Source organism: Syngnathus scovelli, chromosome 8 (assembly GCF_024217435.2).
Source record: "Syngnathus scovelli strain Florida chromosome 8, RoL_Ssco_1.2, whole genome shotgun sequence".
Lineage (NCBI taxonomy): Eukaryota > Metazoa > Chordata > Actinopteri > Syngnathiformes > Syngnathidae > Syngnathus > Syngnathus scovelli.
The window spans coordinates 14,896,927-14,919,097 of record NC_090854.1 but is presented as its reverse complement, the minus strand read 5'-3'; the positions used below and the strand labels follow the sequence as shown (position 1 = coordinate 14,919,097).

Below are 22,171 nucleotides of genomic sequence, written 5' to 3'. Positions count from 1 at the left end.
ATTTATGATACTTTTGTGTAAACACATTAGACCAAGTGAAGTTATTCAGATTCCCCATAGTCAGACAAATGATCTAAGAGGCTAGATATCAATTTGATTGCATTTGACGATGGACGCTTACATATTTTTCAAGAATCACCCACACGGTTTAACTATTATTACAGTATGTTTGTTATTTGGCATTATTGTGTATGAATTATCAAATGTTTTTACATGTTAGATTTATTTTTATTTTGTTATATACGCATATCCGATTGGCATTTCATAAAAGCTTATAGAAGTTATGAAAGTTGTTCTAATTTACGCATTCTACATAAACGAGAATATTATCTTTTCTTGCCTTCCCCTCTCAAAAAAGGAAAAAAAAGGTTGTAGTAATTTAAGCATCACAATGCACATTGACTCAGTATGCTGCACTGCACTTGCCTGTGCCATGCATTTACCCAAACCCTCTGTTCCAAAATGGAGAGCACTCTATTTCTTCCCGAAGGCACGTGGCAACTTTCTCTCCAAATTATTGTTATACCCTGCTATCATCACGCAAACCTCACAATGAGACAAAACAATGTTCTGTGGCTTATTACAATCAGCTTTGTTTGTTCTTGATGGGAAAAGGAAGCCGCCTATTAGAGGGAGAACCGGGCAAAAAAACGCAATTAAAAAAAAAAAAGGGGTAAGCACACCTCTCTCAAAACATTTATATTTCACAAGACTAAAAATAACTCATTTTAGTTGGTTAAGATGCATGTTCTTTTGACAAAACAAGACCCATACCCATGTAGAGTGCATTACTTTCCGTGTAGAGTCCTACCGAATTCAATCACATGAGCAAACTTTTCATAACTGTTCAAATAAGACCTGTCATTTCCAGGTTTCTTGCGTAGCCTCAAAAAGCAACCAAATTGCTTTGTGCGCTGCGATAAAAATAAAAAAAGGGAGGGTGGGCTTAAAATCATTATAAATTTAACAATGAGTGCAAGAAATGTCTGGTGTAGAATATTTCCGTGAAGTGCAGACACAATGTACATGCGCTTGCACTTTTACAAAGTTACTGCTACCGCAACGAGTGTTACGGCGCTTGTTTTATATTTGATGACGGATTCCGGAACACTGGGAATTTACGACATTTTGAGTGTTTGTGAAGATGTCGTTTTCTGCTTCCTGTGCAGTCAAAGACGCAACTTGGGGGTACATTCAGTTTTTAAAAGCAGCAGAACAAGACAATAAAACTGCTTTCCATCTAGGTGTAATTAAATCTTGATTAACACTTAATCATTCCTTCTCAGTGATCATGAAAAAGTCAATGGTTTTGTTATTTCACATATAGTTAAAAACATTAAAAGAAAAAGAAATAATCGTGTATTTAATATATGTAAACTTCAAACATATAGCAAAGGTTCACTAATATAATGTTAAACTTGTAGATAGAAATAGACGGGCTACCAGAAGTTAGCGTACACTACCGTTCAAAAGTTTGGGGTCACCCAGAAAATGTCATTTACTACAATTAACAAAAAAGAACATTTCTAAATGACCTTTGAACGGTAGTGTGGATCTTATGTTAATTATAAACCTCCAAATAACTTTTTCCAAGAAGCATAAACATGCCCTAAAAATCAGAACTAATAAATCTATTTTATTTAATTAAGAATGCTGCTGACTTGTCTTTGTAACAGGGCCAGCCATGGTCATCTTGAATGTATCGCAAGTCAAGTCAGTTTTCTCAGCATGTTTGTCCATCATACACAAGTCAGCAACGTTTCCTTCACATCAATAAGTAAGACATCTTTGCACCATCACAACGCCATTATGAATATTTCACTTTATTGTTTTACAGCATTACACGTTGTTAAATACTTAATGTATTGAGCAGTGAAAGCTCTGAAACAACCCCAACAGCCTTGAGAGCTGTTTAATGTGTTGAAAAGGGAACTTTGAGGTGCCAATCAGGCAACAATCAGGGCATAAATAATTTAAACAATACTGTAGAATTGCTAAAGTTGAATGCCCCTGAGATCGTACAATTCCCCATTTGATCAAAGTGTTTTAAAATGTTTAAGTGTTTAAAGCACACTTGTACAATCTGTGATTTGTATTTCCCTCTTTTTGGGGATTTTTAATGTCATCAGGGTAGAAAAGGCTTATTCTTCATGTCTGAACTAGTTTTACACATTTAAGGTATGAGATATTATAAATGTAACATTGTCAGTTCAGTTAAAGGTTGCATTTTTAAAATAGGTTTATTTTTCCATTTTGCTCTCTGTGGTTAATTTGTACTTGCATAACAGCTAACATTGTTAAACTAACTTCAAACATTGACTTCAGAAATTTAATTTAAATTTCTGCAGGAATCCAAAAAGTAACTCATTTTCAAAACATACAATTTCCTCATGCTTAATCTTTTGTAGTTCATGTAATAATTGAACAACATGTTTCCTTCCTAGGGATGCTCTGAGCAAGTGTTGCGTCAATTGTCGTGTATAGCGTTGTTTGCTCTTGCATCATATTTCATGCTTGTACACATCAACAACATCTCACTTTACTATATAAGTGATGTAGGGAACCATAAAGGGGAACCCTGCTGATGGTGATATTCATCAATGATGACCACATCAAGAATGCATTTTATCGTGCTAAATAACCCAGCACACGGAGTATTACTTTAAAATATTTCAATGCACTTTATTTGCGTAATGCGTCAGCACACTTTACTGCCGCTGATATACGTTTACCACAATGCCATTAACCCTCAGGTCTGCAATTGTCCACTTTATTTGAAATCTCCAAATAGTCACTTATTCTATTTATAGACTGCAAGCGCTAATAAGAGCAAACATACAACAGCGGAAGGTCCGGGGAGGCATTTTTCTGAAGAGCTCAGCATTACAGAGTGGAGCCGTGTAGGGTAGTGTGTAACGGAAAGGTCATTATTACATTGCTAGGCGCCCTTGTCACTTTTTTTCGACGTCAACATCTGTGCCAATCTCTATGTGGTAATCGAATAAGGAGCAGTGCAAATCAGTAAATTGGACAAGAAGATTTAGCCTGAACAGCAAAACTGAAAGGAAATATTGCTGAATAGTAATTTATGTATGCAGAACACTTTTTTTTTTACAGGGGAACTAATGAACAAGTATGATAATTAACATTTATCATCATCAACATTAATTAAGTGGCGAGTCAAATAAATATGTTTTTAAAATTTGGTTTTAAGATCATTGTTCAGTTCAGTCATGTCTTTTGAGTAAACAAAAAACAATTTAATGAGATTTAAGAAAAATAAGAATAAAAATAGGCATTTAAGAGTAATTGCAGTCTATCACTGCAACAATTTGAAATGAGTGATTTATTTGTTTTAACTGTTTACTTTTGTTGGGTCTCGAATTATCATACAAAATTGTGAGCAAGTATTTATTTGACCATTTCTATAAATTACAATGTGTAGGCAAATGGATACATATATGTATGAACATATTCATAAGTAGAGCGTTTCAAAGCACATCATCGGAAGGTTGCCAACCAAAGATAAACTGGTTCATTTGAAGTTACAAATAATTGGAGCACAACGGTTAAAAAACAAGACTTACAAGTTATGACTTGAGGAATCCAGAAAAGGAAGGAGTAGCAATCCAGAAAGTGACCAACAAGTCATTTGGAAATGACAAATCTCACTTAAATCCAGAAGGTAATCCACAAGGTAAAACCAAACAATTAAACAGCCGGTGAGTCTTCTTACTGCACAAAGGGTGACCCAAAAAAAAAAAATCTGACCTTTTAAATGTGTGAGCACACCTGTAGGACATTCTCCCTTGATCACAGATCCGCCCCGAAAAGGTCGACCCCTCTTTTAACACGCCCAAATTCACCCATAGCTGGTCAATGCAAATCACTGCATGAACATTACCATGGTGGCCAATGGACGAATTACAACAACAAGCAAAACCAAAGGAAAAGTTTTTGTTTTCAGCAGTGCCTGAAATCAAACTGCTTAGCAACCCAGTGGAAACCAAAAAAAATGAATGAAAATGAAATATAAAGGTCCTTAGACTTGAAAGTAGATCTAGATTGTATGCTCAAACAACTGCAATGAAAAAAGGTACAAAAAACTTTCTTTCATGCAGTTCCGGTCCTTTTTTTAACCGTATTTGTCAAATTTGGAGAACTTCGAATGATAGCCATTCATATTGGAAGTATTACTTTGCTACACGTACGCAGTGAGTGGAGAGGACTGTTATTTGCTTTGGGTTTGGTGACCTCTGCCAGGAGCGAAGATACTGCGACAGAAATTTAGCCCCTTTGCTTTATTGATTGACAGCAGAGACTCATCTCTTTGTCAGTGACTCATGTGATCCATCACCTTTGCTGTCTGCCTCATTTACCTCAGATAAAACAGTAATTTTTTGGAAAGGTGGTAGTCTCTGTGGATAACTAATAGCTTCTTTACCCCTTGAATTCTGTTGCTATTTTCAAGTCTTTATTAATGTAAAACAAAATGCCTAAAGTTCCTGTAATGGTTCCTTCTGTTTATCGTGAAAGGCCACCATACACAATATATGCAAAAAGAAGCACACTACATGATAGGAAGCGACGTGATAGAATGTATACTGGACAAAATTGGTGGTTGAATTTCTTTTTGTCAAGTGGTTACACAAAATAAAATAATAAAGATCATTTTTTTAAGTAGATGTATAGTCCACTTGCAACTATTTGAGGAAATAAAATTTTGTAAATTCAGTACAAAAAAATGTCTGTGTACTAAATATGAATGTTAGGCGGCGAACCATTAAAAAAAAAAAACTCTACACAAGAGGAACTAAACTAGAAACAAATACAGTAATACTACAATACTAAAGTCGAGCTCTACTACTAACTACTCCATTGAAAAATATGATGTTAAATTTACTCAATTTCTTTTTGTCTAGGACTTGCATGTAATAAAATCATCTGAATCCAAATACGTACACTACTTAAAAATGTATTTGGATGCAGATACACGGTAAATCCAACACACCAATTATTTTTAGTGAAGCAAGACAGAGTAGAACAAGAAATCAAAGCAGGCAAAAGAACAGCAACTAACAATGTACAATTTCTCAGCATCCTCCTGCTGCCTCTCTCGCATCAAAATACTCTGCTGATGATAATCACCGGCAGGTGCAACACAGAAAACACACCGAAAAACTGCACACGAACTTACAAATTGTTCACTGATTACCTCCGAGTCAAAACTGATCATCGTTACATTTATGACATTGAAATATTGGTATGTCTCGTGATTTCAATAGATTATACAGATGTACTCAGTAAAGTGTCTAATTAGTGTATTTATGTATTTATTTTTGCAAAGGTTTGCCTGTGATGACATCTCTTTCGGTGCTGGCTTCGCTACGGAGGGATTCAATTTCATTTAAGTGATCTTTTATTTGCTGCTGTCGTCTGCACTCAGCCACTGAGTCAGCAGGCCGACTGCTAGCGTATGCTGTATATGAATACAATTAGGAAGAAAAGTGATTAAAAATAAGCGTGGTTATATTATCAATGTTGAATGTTATTAGTTACACAGTCTAGTAATATTCATACCAAAGTCATTAGTAGTAATTTAACATTATGTTTATTGTGGAATCTAAAAAAGCTTGATTGTGACCCAAATCACTTCTTTCACTAAAGTGAAGGTTGAGTCTTGTATTGTTTTTTCAGTAGCTAAATTCTTTTTCCAGGCTTGTGTTTTTTGAAAAAAAATTACATGATTTGGTTGAACATTTATCTGTTTTTTTTATTATTTAGATTATTTGATTTTCTTTTGTGTGCATGGATTTGTTTTATAGTACATTTCAATTGGCAGAGACAAATAGTTTAGGTTGGTAAACTGTCCAAGAAAAGGTGCAAAAAAATACTTTAAAAATCCTAAAGTTCATATGTTTAACTGTCTTTTAATAAGTTTAAATGTGTGGGATAGGTATTATTATCCAAAAATATATTTGATCTTTCTACATTTCAAATTTTCCCCTATCAGAGTCTATCGCCATCAATAAATGGGGGTTCACTGTATACATAAATTTAAAAAACAAAAAACACCTTGTCGTAATTTGTTAAATATAGAAGTCACCACTATGTTATGCTTGTTTGGAGACGTTACATAAAAGTCCCAACCATCAGCTTGCGGGAGAAGTCAATGTAATGCTATTGAGAGCATCACAAAAGACGGCCTTGGCAAATCGTGACTCCGTTGGCGATGACTACTGCACAAGTCCTCATGGAAGTCACATGTTGAGACATGAGACTTTGTGGCTGCAGTGTAATGTGAAAATGAGAGAGTTATACATATACATATATATATATATATATATATATATATATACGGCACATTTAAAGGCGTTGACGCACACACACACACACAAACAACACACACACATACTACAATGGGTGACCTTCAGGTTTGATCATCTGCAATGCGGTGATCAGTTTTATTGATGTAAAGGCACACTGCATTGATAACACTTGTCCAATGAAGTTCTCATTATCTACTTTATCTATAACTATGTGTTGCTTTATGCCTGCCAAAAATTTGTATTACCCCTGCCAAGGAAATTATGTTTTCAAAGCTTGTTTTTTAGCTATCTTGTAGAATCCTACGCAAAGATTTTTGTGGAAGAATGCAGATTGAGGAAAATATAATCCCAATAGTGTGCATTTTTTGGAACTAGTGCAAGATATAACATTTCACAATAGTTACTCAAACCTTCCACAAAATGTCATCAATGGGAGGATGTTTGATCAAAGAAGAACCTTGAATGTTTTTGTATTTATTCATTCTCATGTTTCTTTAAAAATGTCCCTGAAAGTTGGTGCTATCAAATTCTAGGAAGTGACATTGGATCTAAATAGCTCCCCGATTTTCCCCTAAAAGCATACATTGTAAAAATTACAACTTGTATTTTGTAGCCTAAAATAAATTACTGACAATTATGGCAACATTGTTAGTTAGGGCAACAAAGCAAATGCAGGAGAGACAATTTTTATGACAGCAAAACTTAAACCATTAGTTGTATTTACCATCTTAAAATGTTTAATATTAAAGTTTGTTGCCTTCAAATTTGAAGTTCATCAAACACTATTTATTTATTTATTTATTTATTTATTTGCTTATTTATTTATTTATTGATTTATTTCGGCTGTGCACATATTTTATACTGCTAACCGCGAGCCAAGGTCTTTAATAAAACTCACCGCTCTGTTCCGCGTTAAGTGCCTTGCGAACTTGTCGCTCCACAATTTTAGCAAAAGATGTGGTCTCCATGTTTGACCTGCAAAAAGCTAAAACCAAGACTTTATTTTACATATCCTCTCTAGCATTTCCACCGTGTTGATATGACCCACAGAGGTAGGCGCCACCTTTTAAGCCGCTTGCACACAAATATCTAAGCTGTCACATGCTTGTAAAGATGTCGCTAGCACCACAAACTTCCAACATGTCCCGCAGATAACAGTGACACCTTCTCAGCTTGCTGCTGGCAATGTCAAGTGCAGTGCTGTCACAGTCACAAATTGTGTTTGTATGGTGGGACATAGATACAAGTCCATGTCAACATCAAAACAATTTTAAGACTTAAAAAAAAACTAGAGCTCAAGATTTTAGCCGGAGCTGTCAACACAATGGGTCTCGTTTACAAACCGCGAGCAGAACAAATTTGTGAGTAAACTGTTGGTAGGATGAAATTGACCTGGATTTCGGTATTCAGCAATATTTTAGTAGCTCCAATTTTTCGTATGTACCACTGCTGCTGACCAAAAGTGGTCTTAGTTAAAATACGAATGAATATTGACATCTTCGAACTGAGATGTGCATTGTTGTGCAATTGTTTTTTTGGCATCTAGTTTTAAATCGAACCATTATTGGTTTGGAGGAAATTGAGTTGGGTGCATAAGTGACTACCTTCCACTCTTTTAACCGTCCCGTTCCCGTCACATCATTACCAAAATTTGCACATTTAAAAAAATCGCATTACTACAAACAGAAGTAACATAGTGTAATCAATGAACAACATATAAATGTACAACACAAAAAAATAAAAAAAATAACGTAAAAAACAATATGCCAAAAGGGTATAAGAGTTTCCAGAAAACACCAAAGTGTTTACAGACATTCAAGATTTTTATGAAGAGAATACTTTACGGATTCGATGTACTCCTTGACCTCACAGTGCAAAGCAATGAAGAAAGTTTTTATAAATATGAATACTACTAACATTTGGACATAAAACTTTTTTTTTTCTTTGTAATTCAGCTAAAATGATATCAATCTTGACCTCGATAAAGTTCCTTCCTAATGCCACAATGAATAGTCAGTTACTACTCTCCTTTACTTCGCAATTCAGGGACAAAGATGTGTGCTATCTCACACTCCCACGCTTTATTTTTTCACGTTAAAAAAAGTATGACTGAAAGAAAAATAGGTTTTGTAATTGTTAAAAAGGGGGCTAGTGTTTCGGCTCCCTGACTGGATGTTGCAACCGTCATGAAGATTAGTTAGATTTTCTATTAGTCGCCACCCAAAGAGGCTACGTTATTTGTTTTTGGATTTCTGCTGCAGTTATATACTATATGTGTGTGTATGCCACAAAGACTGGCAACAAAACCTTCTACCCTCAGATATTTATGTAATGAAGCCTGTACACAATGTGCTAACTGCCAATCAAAGAGAACAATCATTTATCTCGTAGACTATATACTACCTGGTTGATGGCTCGATTTTTTTTTTTCTCATGTAAACACGCCACTGTCTAAATATAGAACACCAGGTCCAGCCACTAGAAGACAGAAACTGAAAGCAAGATGAAAATAAATAAATTATTGGTTGAAAAAAAATATACCCAAAGCTATTGTGAGTACCAAGGAAAATAAAGCACACTAGTATGATTCTTTCCGGGCGATATGAATAAAATGAAAGCTCTGAGGCTAATGTAATTTTTTCCCCCAAAACAGAGAAATTTTCTGTTTCACTTCACAGACAGACACACTCACAGACCCACACACAAATGACTTAGGGAGAACGACACGGAGAGAAAGCACCAGAAAGCAAGACCACAGCAGCATAAGACTGCCTGCTGCACTGCAGCAAAAATTCACAGTCAACCTCATCCAACACACAACCTCCTGCACTAATCAACACAACCATGAACACAAGAACCTTTACATTATAATTACAACAACCGATCATTAAAATGTAGTCACACTATATTATACAGTATGCTCATAAGTGATGATGTGAGAAGACTCGGGCCAGCTCTGTACATACTCGCGCGGCAACGCATAGCAAATAAAGGGAAAGTATTGCCACCATGCAAGTCCATCACATTCCTCAATGTAACGTTTGTAAATAAATAAGAGAATAAATCCACAGTTTTTTTATATAAATTTATCAGGCATCTTTGATATATTATATACATCGAAAACTATTTTGAAAAATAAGTATAATTTATTATATTATATAATTATGATTCTTTTGACATTATCAATAATAATAATAATAATAATAATAATAATAATAATAATAAAAACCAAGCAAAAAGGTCAGGCCACAGAATGTACCACATGGTAAATGATAAATGTTATATTTTGCCCAAATAATGCTGTATTTTTTTTATAGTTCTAGTTCAATTGAATACACAAACTACTATTTGGAGGAATGAATAAATTATCAAAAGAAAACATATTGGGAAAATAATACTTCAATCTTTGAGAAACTTAACAGACATACAGATATGTAAACATGGGTGGCATTGAAATTAATAACTGAGGGCTAAAAATGTCAACTGTTGCTTCTATGTGAATTTAGGATCTTTCATGAAATGCAATAATAAATAAATAAATAAATGCTACTCCTAAAACACTCCATAAACATGACAGACAAGTTATACTGATGATGTTATTGCCAGTAACAAAATGATCTAATCTTTTGCATTAATTTATTACGTTTGAGGTTTCAACTGTGCAGAAAAGACCATGAGAGCCCCACAACATACAACTGCAGTTTTGTATCAAAAGTTTAGTGAAGTCCCTGGTAACTTAATCACACTCACAAAGTCATGGCTGATATGGTCGGTAGGGTAATCAAGACGCAGGAGGCAGACGATCACAATGGGAGATACGCAGGGACGCCTCGAAGGCTGTATTGGGAATATGATTAAAACCAGGATAAGAGAATGCAGACAAGGTAGGGAATATGATCAGAGAAACAAAAAGAAAGGATAAATAGCCCAATTATCTTATTTAGTCTCATTTTTTACGTGTTTTTTTTTTTTTTAAAACCTCCCATCTGGTTTTACTCTAGCTTTGCTCACCCAGTCTCAACCAGCGAAATTTTCACTTTGTCTTGGGTGCTGGATGGATGGATGGATGGATGGATGGATGGATGGATGGATGGATGGATGGATGGATGGATGGATGGATGGATGGATGGATGGATGGATGGATGGATGGATGGATGGATGGATGGATGGATGGATGGATGGATGGATGGATGGATGGATGGATGGATGGATGGATGGATGGATGGATGGATGGATGGATGGATGGATGGATGGATTTTTACAGTGCATTCAACAGGCTAATGAAAAATAGTTTTTAAACATCTCTTGGGTGAGCTATTTATTGCATCATTGCTCTTGCACAATTACAAAGAGCAGCGACTGTCACCCGGTGGTCCGCAGTATTGCAGGTGGTCCGCAAAATTGGAAATTGAAAATAATCGTAACATTTCTAAAAATAAAACAGATTTATCATTTAGACTTGTTTTGTTTTCCAGCTAATTTTGTGAACAATCAACTGACTTTTTTCTGTCTTCCTGGAGGTGTTTTCACCAAGTGTAGCAAATTTGAACAGGTTCCCCCCCTCCCAAAGCAAAGTTACAGAGGAGTACTAATTCTAACAGAAGCCCTATTAGAATAAATCAGTCCGTGAAAATAAGAACCACCCTCACATTTTCAGATTCCTGTTTCTAGTCAACGGTGATTCCTAGCCAACTCAATACTCTTTCACAGCGTGGCTCGGTTCTAGAGTGATCCATCTTGAAGGTGCTGGATTCAATGCTCAAGTCAATTGATACTAGATTTATTTACCAACTAATTTTGTGAATCATTTACCCATCCAAATTATGTCAAATGTAGCTGAGATTCCCAAATTAGATGCAAATAAATAGCCTGTATAGGTCTATCCTCCTTGGGTGCAAAATAAAATGATATTCCGCCAAAGCAATGATCCCCGACTTGCTTCTTGGTTATAATGGTGGACAAAACCAGTTGAAAATCCCTGACAGAGTATGTTTCAGCAAAAGTAATTCAAAATTGGTCTCGAGAAAATGATGCAGTCAATATATAATTCGCTACACTGTATAGTGGATAGTGAATGATTTCGAACGCCATGGAGATTTCTGAAAGCAATATGATGTTGCGAGTGTGAAATATATCCCACAACCTGAGCAAATAGTCAATGTTGACCATAATTGGGCCTTTGTCAAACACCTGAGAACCCATGAGAGAAGCACGAGCAAACAGCGGTATCGTGTTGAGCTTTTTCTTCTTGAGTTAGGAAGCACAGTTCACATTATGGTCCAGCGTAATAAATGAGCTGCAGGCCAGCGATGACTCATGAAATCATATCAGCAATCAATCATAATCAAATCAATGAGATGTACTCTGGGCACAGGAAAGTATAAGCAGGGCCTGGCGGACCTCGTCGTGTTTTCCTGCTCTCCTCATCGGTCTAAAAAGGTGAATAGTGGTGCTGTGGATGAATGATTTGGCATTTTTTATAGCTTTATTGGAGTTACCAATTAACTGAATGGTGTTACAAGGAATGCCCATGTATCCAATATTTTTATACAAAAAAAGGTAAACGACTTACTACGGTAGAAAGGTATTTGTTAAAAACCAATTTTGAAAAAATCTGAGAGTCAGAGTGTTAAAAACTGAATTCTAGTCTAAAGTAAGACAAATGTTCGTCCTCAAAAAATACTATAAAACCGATTTTATATTGTATAACTAGCATCATTAACGACACCACTAACACTAATGTGTACAGTGGAGTCAAATCACTGCAGCAAATTACATATAAGTCGACAAAGGGTGCTGAATATATTTAAATATATATATATATATATACATGGGTTTTGATCCTTGACCACAAAGATATTATTAAGAGACACTGAAATTGTTTAAAGTTGTGAAAAATGCAAAATATGTCTCCTCTAAAGATCATTGTGTTCCTCTCACATTAGCATAATACCAAGATGATATAAAAAAGTGAAACTTTGTCGGCTCCAACCCGAAGAAAATTTATATTGAAAATAATCCACAAACTATCTTGGAAGACACTGATGTTCTTCAAGCTTTAGTCAATTAGAAAGAAACACTAAAAGTGTGTCGCTTAAACACATGCTTTTAAGAGGCAGCCATAAGTCTTTTTGTCGATGTAATATATCTTGCCGGTTACAAAACCCACAACTTTACTTTGGATGGCAGCCAGAGGTGTGATAATACTGAAGGGGAAGGAGAGTGTTAGAATAGAAACAAAGACACACTCACCAAGAGGAGGCGTTTGTTTTGGAGAACGCTGGTAAATACTAGAAATGGACACTTTATCAACGATTTACAAACGATGAATCAATTCATTTGAATCTGATGGCATTTCCTCCACAAATATTCGTAATACCTATTTCCTTGTGAGTGTTGAACTGAGCACAACAACGCTCCCAGAAAGGAGATCTCTGTGGACTGAAATTGTGTCTATTCACATATTGGTCTTCTTTAAGTAATAAATTACAAACCCCACTAGCAATGAAGTTGGGGTGTTGTGTAACACGTACCGTATTTTCCGCACTATAAGGCGCACCTAAAAACCTCCAATTTTCTCAATCTTATATATGGACAAAGTTTTAAAATGGGCCATTCATTGAAGGTGCGCCTTATAATCCGGTGCGCCTTATAGTGCGGAAAATACGGTAAATACCCTGTAATGGATCGTTTGCTTTATTAAAAAAAAAAAATGGGGGAAACAATTCAAAATAAGAATAAAAAAAGAGGAAAATTCTGAACACCAAATGTAGGATGATCACACACACACACACACACACACACACACACACACACACACACACACACACACACACACACACTCACACACAATGTTCTGTCGATGTAACATGCTCATTAAATGAGGCCCATCAGAGGCAGATTAGGGTTGGGAGGAAAGAAATTAGCTTTAATATGGCTGAGCTTCCAAAAGCTGTAAAACAACCAAAATGTAAAGAAATCACCAGTGATTTCCTTGCAACTATCATCGTTTTGCCACTCCTCAATGAGATGACACCTGCCACTTTGAATGATAAAACAAAAACAGCGATTCATTTTGTTTTTCAACATTAGCATCAGTTGTGTTGTTGTTTTCATGGTGAGCAGCTGGCTCACTTCACAGGTAGATAACAGTATCTACGCTTCTAATTCCCTCGACCACTTATCGCCCCTCTTCAGTGACAATTTACCTGCAATCTATTTTGAAGAAGAGGTTAAATTGAATGAAATGTCAGCTATTCACAATGCCTGTTTTCATTTTTCTAAAATAGCTTTGATTATATGTTTTAAAGTGATATCAGTGAGGTAAGTGTTAGGCACATTAAATGGACCAGCGCAGGATAACATGACCCCTTTTAAGTGGTTACCATGGAAACCACACATTCACAACAACATCATCTGTGATGTCTTCAGTGTACGCCCCGATCCCTTACTTTCATTCGGAAAGATTGCTTTGCGCATTGAGCTGAAGGAAGCTGTTTCTTACAATTTGACACCATCTCATCAGGCAGCATTTTATGAGTCACATAAGTGATGCACCTCTGCAATAACCAAAACAAGCAAAAAAATTATCATTCTCTAGATTAAAAGAGAAATTCACATTTTGGGATTGAATGGATTTAAATGTATGCTCAAATGAACTATCCAATTTCTCCATACATACATTTGCATGGTCTGTCCTCATTGATCTTTTAATTCAAGTAGCAAGGTAGCTGACTGACTGGCCAATGAAAAGCAAGTTCTGATATTGCATGGGATGATTAACAAGTCCAGTGAATATTGATATGATTGATACATAGAGTGATTAATGTTTTAAGTGTACTCAGAGGGATCTATTTTGGTTCTCAGTGCTAGTCCAGTGCAAGGTCTAGTCTAAATCTGCGCAGATGGCTGTTGTATTGGGTTTTGGTATTTTTGCAGATCCAATTATGACGCAGTTAAAAACGTGTTTTGCGCCGGTGTGGGCGTAAACACTACAGACTTGATTTGGAAGCCGAGATCACACAACTGTGAAGGGCACACTGAGAGACAGTTTTCCACCCCAAGAGGGTGAATTTAAAAATATAGAGTAATAAAAATGATAAAGTATTCTTTGACTTGATTTCTAATTACATCTACTGATAGTAATAAAGATATGTGTTAAGATGGAGACTGTGATTGGCTGCTGACTAATTCAGGGTGTAACCCACCAATCATAAAAGTAAACAGACCACCTTACTATAATTATTTCAACTAAGGTTTTAATTAAGATTAACATATTTAATAAAAGTACATTTGTATGAGGGGCCGTCGCTGATGCATGTTTGTTCCTGAATCCGAGCAATGTGCCATGCTGGATGGAGGCGGGTATTTTTAGCCAACGGTGCCATTCTCTCTTAATTGTAGGAGTTGTGTTTACATGTTAACCCACACTTTAGCACCATATATTTTCTTTGCTGCTTCCAATTAAATGGGTGTACATATATAATACAAGCAAGTATCTTACAAAACATATCATGCTCAAATCATTGCACCCAGCATTTTAATTCATTCAAGTTAATTCCAGCCTGGTCAAAGAATTACATGTTTGTTCTATTTAACAGTTATTTGCCAGGTGCTACTGGCAATCGGGTGCTGAGTGCATTGTGTTGTCATGAATGATGGAAAAACTGTGTGTAGTGCGACCAATAAAGAGTGAGTGGTATAATTGACCAATCACTGGTGGTGAGTGTAATAAGATTCTCATGAAGATTTGTCCTGTGTACAATGACAGACCAATGAAGAGTGACCGATGTAACCAAGTAATTTTTCCTACTCGGACAATGAATGACATGGAACCCGCCCACTCACTGTTATAGATGCTCGACAGCTGTCGTCCATGCAAAAATTGGTTACTGCATTTTTATTGCTATTTTGTCAACTTGTCTTGTCTTGTTTACTATTATTTAATGTGTCGTGATACGCACTTTGAGATTTGTCTTCAAATATAAAGTGAAATATAAATTTAAAAAAATATTATTATTATTATTATTATTATTATTATTATTATTATTATTATTATTATTATTATTATTATTTAAAGAGACGCCGAGTTGGACACTTTTTATTAGGTCGCAAAAAAACGTTGACATCTGGTCACCTTAATGAATAAATCTAGAAAATTTGTGAGGTCAAAATAAATGTCTTTTGAATTTGAGACACCACACTTTAGTTTTTGAAACAACAATCCGGTAAACTATCAATCAAACAGCACTGGTATGTCCTGGAAAAATGGATGTTACTTCATTTAAGGATCTTTTTTTACACCTTAATACGTTTGGCCTACTACCTATCGTCTTAATACCCCCATTTCCTTTTTCTGCCTTCTCTCCATGACATGCTGGCACTCACAGCAAACAATGAGGCACGCTCTAACAGACACGGCAATCTGAAGCTCCAGTCCAGGCGTTGGCCGTCATGTCGGATTTTTCTCTCCTCTCTTTCATCATACTCTATGTGACACGTGTACAGTTACGGCTCACAACATGATCCTTTAAAGCGGCAACATTAGTAAACTATCTAAAAATAAAACATGCATTCTCTTTCTCGGTTGTGTAGGCATAGCTCGCTGGCTAACTACACTTTACAATTATGCTGATGCAAATGAAGAATCTCAGCACAAGTTCGTATATAATAATGAAGGTGCGTTAAACATCTGACATGAAAATAGGGTAAAGCAGTTTAATGTGATATATCCACAATTTAATATTACAAATAATCCTTTATTTTAAAACAAAGGATGGGTTGGTTGGATGGACGGATGCATCTGAATTCACTTTACAGGGTCTTTAAATTGTATTGTGCTCTTTAATCTGGCAGCAACTAACATAAAGCAACATGAGAGATTGTTAGCAATGTACCCAAGCATTACAGATTTCGAAGAAAAACACATTGCATGTGCACTGAAGTACAGCATTACTTAAGGCCTGATGCGCCTTTGGTTAACACAATTATCCTGCGTATGACTTTCGAAGGAAATTGGTGTAAAGAAAAAATACATAGTCCTGAGCCCCATAATCTGTTTTATAATGGCCATCGGAAAAAAAATACAGCGTTAATGTTTCACTGAGTGCCCATCATTGCACAGGATAGTTCATGACATAACCTTATCCTCCAACGTTTACCACATTACTGACCTCATTAGATCACTTCCATCCATCGTGGCCAGAGTGATCCTTTTAAGTGACATTTGTAAAGTTTCAAGACGACATCTGCGTCATCGCTTACTTACTCAAGGTCTATTCCTTCCACTCAGCTGGCTCATTACTTAATTGACTTAATAAGTCCAAATTAACTGGTCAGACTGTCAAAGCTTGAACGACAAAAGACCACGTATGCATGAAAGAAGGGTCAAAAAGCAGACTTCCTGATTACTCAAAAGACATTAGGAAGATACAGACTGTACCATTTGTATTCTGGGGTGGAGGAAATGGTTCCATCATCATTCAATCATCATCACTCGGTGGAAAAAAAGGGGTTGGGTCCTCTAAACAGTGAAATATATAATTATGTTTTATTAGTTCGTTTTCTGAAATGTGTCTAATTTTGGTTTGCAATACAAAGCACTGAAAAAAGGAACTGTTCATTAACTCACGTTGGGGCACTCATATGTTAAGGCACCCCCAGAACAAACTTGCAATGATCCCTGAGCTGGAAAGTGAATCACCTGACTTGAAATTGGTTTTGAACTGGGTCCTAATTCCCATCATGTATGCCCAGCTTGACAGCCTTGTCAGCTTTGTCTGTCTGTTCCTACAGTTTAGGTGCAGTTACTATAAATACAAGCATAGAGCTAGAGTACCATATCTAGGCCTTTTCAGATGAAGCCTCAAGAGCAGCTGCCTCGTGGCTATGACAAGAAAAACACGCCTGGTTTGAACTGCTGTGATTTGTTTGACAGGTAACATGCTAGTTATCTCTGACGCTGCCTCGTCTTTAAAGTCCAGCTTGCTGATTCCACGCAAGAAAATCTTGACGCTATTTTTTGCCAAAATGTGTGGTCAGCCTCAAGTAGCCTGGATGAGGTTCTCGCTTTGGATTCCTATAAGCTTGAATCTGAAATGATAGCGCCTGCCAACGTGATCCGTCGCAATCAGTCACTTATCAATGCCATCGTGCCTTTCACGTCACCACCATTTAGACCTTTATAACTCAACATGTCAAAAGTGAGCACTCTAACTCTAACTAAGAAGAATGAACCAGCTGACAATTAATCAAAAACCTACATACATCACCTAAACGTATTTCATCTTGCTAAACGTCCCGTCACTTCAGTATGTTTACGTTACTACTTTATTTTGGTTCGCTGATGGTTTACGGGTGCAGTTTGTCTATCTATATGTGGCGACCAGTTCAGGGTGTAGTCTGCCTTTCACCTAATGACAGCCGAGATAGGCTCCAGTCTGACCCCCCGTGACCCTGAACGGGATAAGCAGTGTTGAAGATGGATGAATGGATCGCCTTCCACTCTTGCACACTGGCTGTTCATTCGTCATTCTCCGAAGACTTACAAGTGAGTGACAGACGGTGCAATTCCGTTTCCATTCCCAACACACACGGTTGACGCTGAGTTCAAGTTTTTAGCAAATTAACCCTGTTTTTCACTGACTTTGCGCATGTAGTGAATGTTAGCATTCCGTCAGGGTTCCTTAAAGGTTGCAAACAGTTGTGACAGTTGTGACTTAATATAAAATATAATATCTGAGTGAGAATAGCTTGAAGTTAACTGCAAGTAAATTACCTGCGAACAGAAAGCACAATTTTTCCTGTTGTGTTTTCTCTGATTGGCAGTACAAGACCAACGGAAAGGAAACCAAAAATAAGGTGCTAATGATTACCTTATTAAACAAATCAAAACAAGCTGTCAGAAGGTGTCTGGACTGAAGGAATTTAAGAGAGGCAGAGACTAAAAATACTCAGATTACGACTACTTTGCACATTGCAATTTAAACCAACAATCCAAATAAATTTCCATTGAAGATATATCCATCATATTATACATTTATACATTTACTCTGCACAAAACATGTTATTTAACAGAATAAGTTATTTAAAATAGCATGATATTTTTTTAAACCTAAAAAAAAATTGTTTCATTATCATCAATACTGGCACCAGAATTCACTTTATATCAATCAATACTAAAATTTCGCACAGCTCTCTATAACGCAAAGTCCGTAGTTCTGTTTTGATTTTTTTTTTTTTTTTAATTGATGCTTCAAAAGCTATAGCTATCTCGTGCCGTGTTGTTCAGGGACACAAGAAGAAACGTAAAAACTCGAGTAAGGTAAATTGTGTGACATGGTGGCAAACAGTGGGCGCTACAAATGTTGCTAATAGTTCACTTAATGCTGATGCAAACTTTTTGCGTCCACCCAAGGACAGACTTGATCAACCTGTATTTGGGGGAAAGAAATGGAACAAAGATATTTTGCTCTTTCAATGATCAAACCATTAGGTACAGTCTAATGAGATCCACTCCAAAGAAAAAAAAAAAGTGCAGAGGCAAAGATGATGCTTGCTTTTGAGTGACACTGCCAGAGAGGCATTAATTTAATAATATATTTTGGGTTTGCGGCACACTGCACTGCATCATACTGAGAACTGTTTGTTATATTTATGTTTGAAATGCATTCGACTATGTCAAGGTGCACCTAATGTTGTGGTCTTCTTTGCCCGTATTCAACTGTTTCTCCTGCAGTGTCAGAGCGTCTCTCCATGCAGTCAGATGTTGATATGTGGTGCAGTTGCACTGTACTGCTGAGCTCATCATCTTCCATCCGCCAGGCTGCATGGAGTAACAAGTAGCCCCGCACAACACAGACACACACCACCAACACCACCAGATGCATTATTATCAAACACATCTCCTCATCCAGCCTGTTGCAAATATACATTGTTGCATTAGCATCCCCCCCCACCCCCCCCAAAAAAAGCACTGCATTGCTTTGCCAATGCAGTGCTGCTGGTGGGGGCACGTTTAATCGAGAAGTGCTGTTGCAGTGGCGGGCTACTGCTGCTGCAGTACGAACCAGGATGCCATCATGTAGTGCAGTGGTGGGCAACATGCGGCACATGGGCTATACAAGGGCCTGTGAGAGCAGTTAATCCAACCCGCAGGACCAACAAAACCCCGTGGGGGTAAAAGCGTTCAATGTGGAAATGCTCATTCATATCATTAGTTTGCATCTTTAACTAGGTTTGGAGAACTTCATACAAACTGAAATAAGGCCCTTCAGCCATAACTCAATGTGTAACAACTATGTATTAACTATGTAATAACAGCTAGTTTGGAAAAAGTTGCAGTTGATGTAGTGTAGCTTGTTACTTATCCCAAAAACTGATAGTAGATGTACAGAATAAGTTGGTCATCCCCCCCCACCCCCCCTGTATGCCTGCGTGTGTGTACCTCTGCAATACTGCATACATAGTATTGCAGGGTCTGTCACAAATTACAAATCGGAAGCGCAATAAAGCAAAAAGCCACACTTAGTGTGTGATAGGGATAATAAAGATGCCGCTTACCACTTGGATTCTTGTTTTTCTTGAGACTCTTGCCACAAAGACACTGCAGCATATGCGTTCCTTTGCTGAAAATGTTCCAAAGAAACCACATTGATTGATTTGGGCGAATCCAGTGGCTCAAACACTCGGAGAGAGATGAGATCCTTGCGGTTGCATAATAATAACAATAGTAACAATAATGACAACACAGTCCTCCGCGTAAAGCTTGGCAATTGTGTCATATAGGAAGAAGAAGGTGAAAAAACATATATCCTGTCTGTGCGGGGTTTCTTGTGTTTCTCTCACGTGGCTTTATTCGTAACAATGCTGTGGTTTCTTCTTGTTCTTCTTCTCGTTCTTCTTCTTGTGGCGTCCTCAAGTAGAAAAGGTACTCTTTTAATTGCATGTGTCGCACCGGGGAGGAGACGCCAGCACGCACACACACACGCACGCACACACACACACGACACACACGCACGCACTCACACACGCACGCACGCACACTACGCAACACGCACACAACTAAAACAATAAAAGACGCGGCGGACTTCTTCCGTGGAGGAGAGAATCATCGCCGCGTTTAGTTCATCACTCTGAGAAGCTGAAGAGGAGGTGGCGGAGGAGGTGGAGGAGGGTGGATCAGCACCGCGTCACACGCCAGGGGAGGATGCATCCTATGAAGACCCCCTTGCACAAGTCCAAATTCGCCCCCCTATAGTCACACGGCACCCATCGCAGTTTGCACGTCTCTCTGCCAATCCCGCACCGCTGCGTCTCAATGCGTGTGGATCACCCGCGTGTCTGTATCAATGCCACGCTAACTCCCCCTCCCCTTAAAATAAATAAATAAATAAATGAAGTGCATAGATCTTTTTTTTTTCTTCTCTCCAGCCTGTGTTGGAAGGAGGAGGATGAAAAGAAGAAGAAAGAGGAGGGGTCACTGTAAAGTCTGGCTTTCCATTACGTAAACACGTGGTTTGTGCCCCGTCATGTCAATGATGCTGCAAAGATTCATCCGATTCCGATATGCCATATGTGTGAAGCGTAATCACAAAAGCGGCAGGCATGAGGAGGCAAACGTATGTTTTTTGTGTTTCAAAACAAAAAGAATTCTGGGAAAAACAGAAGGACTTATTTCATTGGAAGTAATGCCCCCAAAAAAATCACAGACTGTGAGTTAAGTTGAAAAGTATTATGGTCTGGCTGGGGAACACCTTGCTTCTGCGAATGCATTGCATCATCCTTGTAAATTCCCGTTCTTCCATCTCACAGCTACTGCCATTTGTCCGCTTGACAAGTCTGCACGATTTCAATCAATATAGAGCATTTTGGGTGAAAGTTGAAAAAATTAACAACCCTACAGTTAGTTAACTGTTTTCAAATGTAGAGAGCAAAAGTAGAAAGTTGTCGGAAAAAAGGTACAAAGTACAGATACCTGAAAAATCTTAAGTACAGTAAGAAATTATTTGTGGTTGGTTAAGTTCATAGGCGGCTCGGTGGCGCACTGGGTAGCACGTCCGCCTCACAGCTAGGAGGGTGCGGGTTCGATTCCACCTCCGGCCCTCCCTGTGTGGAGTTTGCATGTTCTCCCCGGGCCCGCGTGGGTTTTCTCCGGGCACTCCGGTTTCCTCCCACATTCCAAAAACATGCTTGGTAGGCCGATTGAAGACTCCAAATTGTCCCTACGTGTGAGTGTGAGTGCGATTGGTTGTCTGTCTCTGTGTGCCCTGCGATTGGCTGGCAACCAGTTCAGGGTGTCCCCCGCCTACTGCCCGATGACGGCTGGGGTAGGCTCCAGCACGCCCGCGACCCCCGTGGGGACTAAGCGGTTCAGAAAATGGATGGATGGATGGGTTAAGTTCATCACTCTTGCCATCATAAAACTTTTAAAGAGGGACTCAACCCCAAAAAGTCTTTGTATTATGTTCTATGTTCAGTAGCCCAACTACCGTATTTTCCGCACTATAAACCGCACCTAAAAACCTCCAATTTTCTCAAAAGCCGACAGTGCGCCTTATAATCAGGTGCGCCTTACATATGGACCAAGATTGAGCCACTACAGCAGACGTGTCCAAAGTCCAGCCCGCGGGCCAAATGTATATATCTTATATATGGACAAAGTTTTAAAATGGGCCATTCATTGAAGGTGTGCTTTATAATTCGGTGCGCCTTATAGTGCGGAAAATACGGTAGTCAAAACATCGTGTTCTGATTAAAATTCCGTTTGTGGAATATGAGTAAAGAAGCAAAATCCACCCATTTTTATCCACCTCAAGGGGCTGCCATTTTGCCACTTGCTGTCA

The 22,171-nt window shown here is 37.7% G+C and overlaps 1 protein-coding gene across 6 annotated transcripts in view; it reads right to left on the bottom strand.

Annotated features, from left to right (window-relative positions):
- fgf14 (fibroblast growth factor 14) overlaps positions 1 to 20,693 on the bottom strand; it is a 61,465-nt gene extending 40,772 nt beyond the window's left edge. Inside the window, exons 1-3 of one of the 6 annotated variants that reach the window (XM_049727644.2) lie at positions 20,175 to 20,687; positions 19,890 to 19,954; positions 19,019 to 19,152 (exon numbers count right to left, since the gene is read on the bottom strand). Coding sequence is in view for 2 of the 6 variants with exons in the window: in XM_049727637.2 (XP_049583594.1) it covers positions 19,890 to 19,980 (91 nt within the window). In the remaining 4 variants the exon portion in view is untranslated. Of the gene's footprint in view, positions 1 to 3,587; positions 3,960 to 10,079; positions 10,167 to 19,018; positions 19,153 to 19,889 lie in introns of those variants that run through there. The other 5 variants (XM_049727639.2, XM_049727642.2, XM_049727643.2 and 2 more) reach the window with 5 other exon arrangements.
- Positions 20,694 to 22,171: the final 1,478 nt, after the last annotated feature.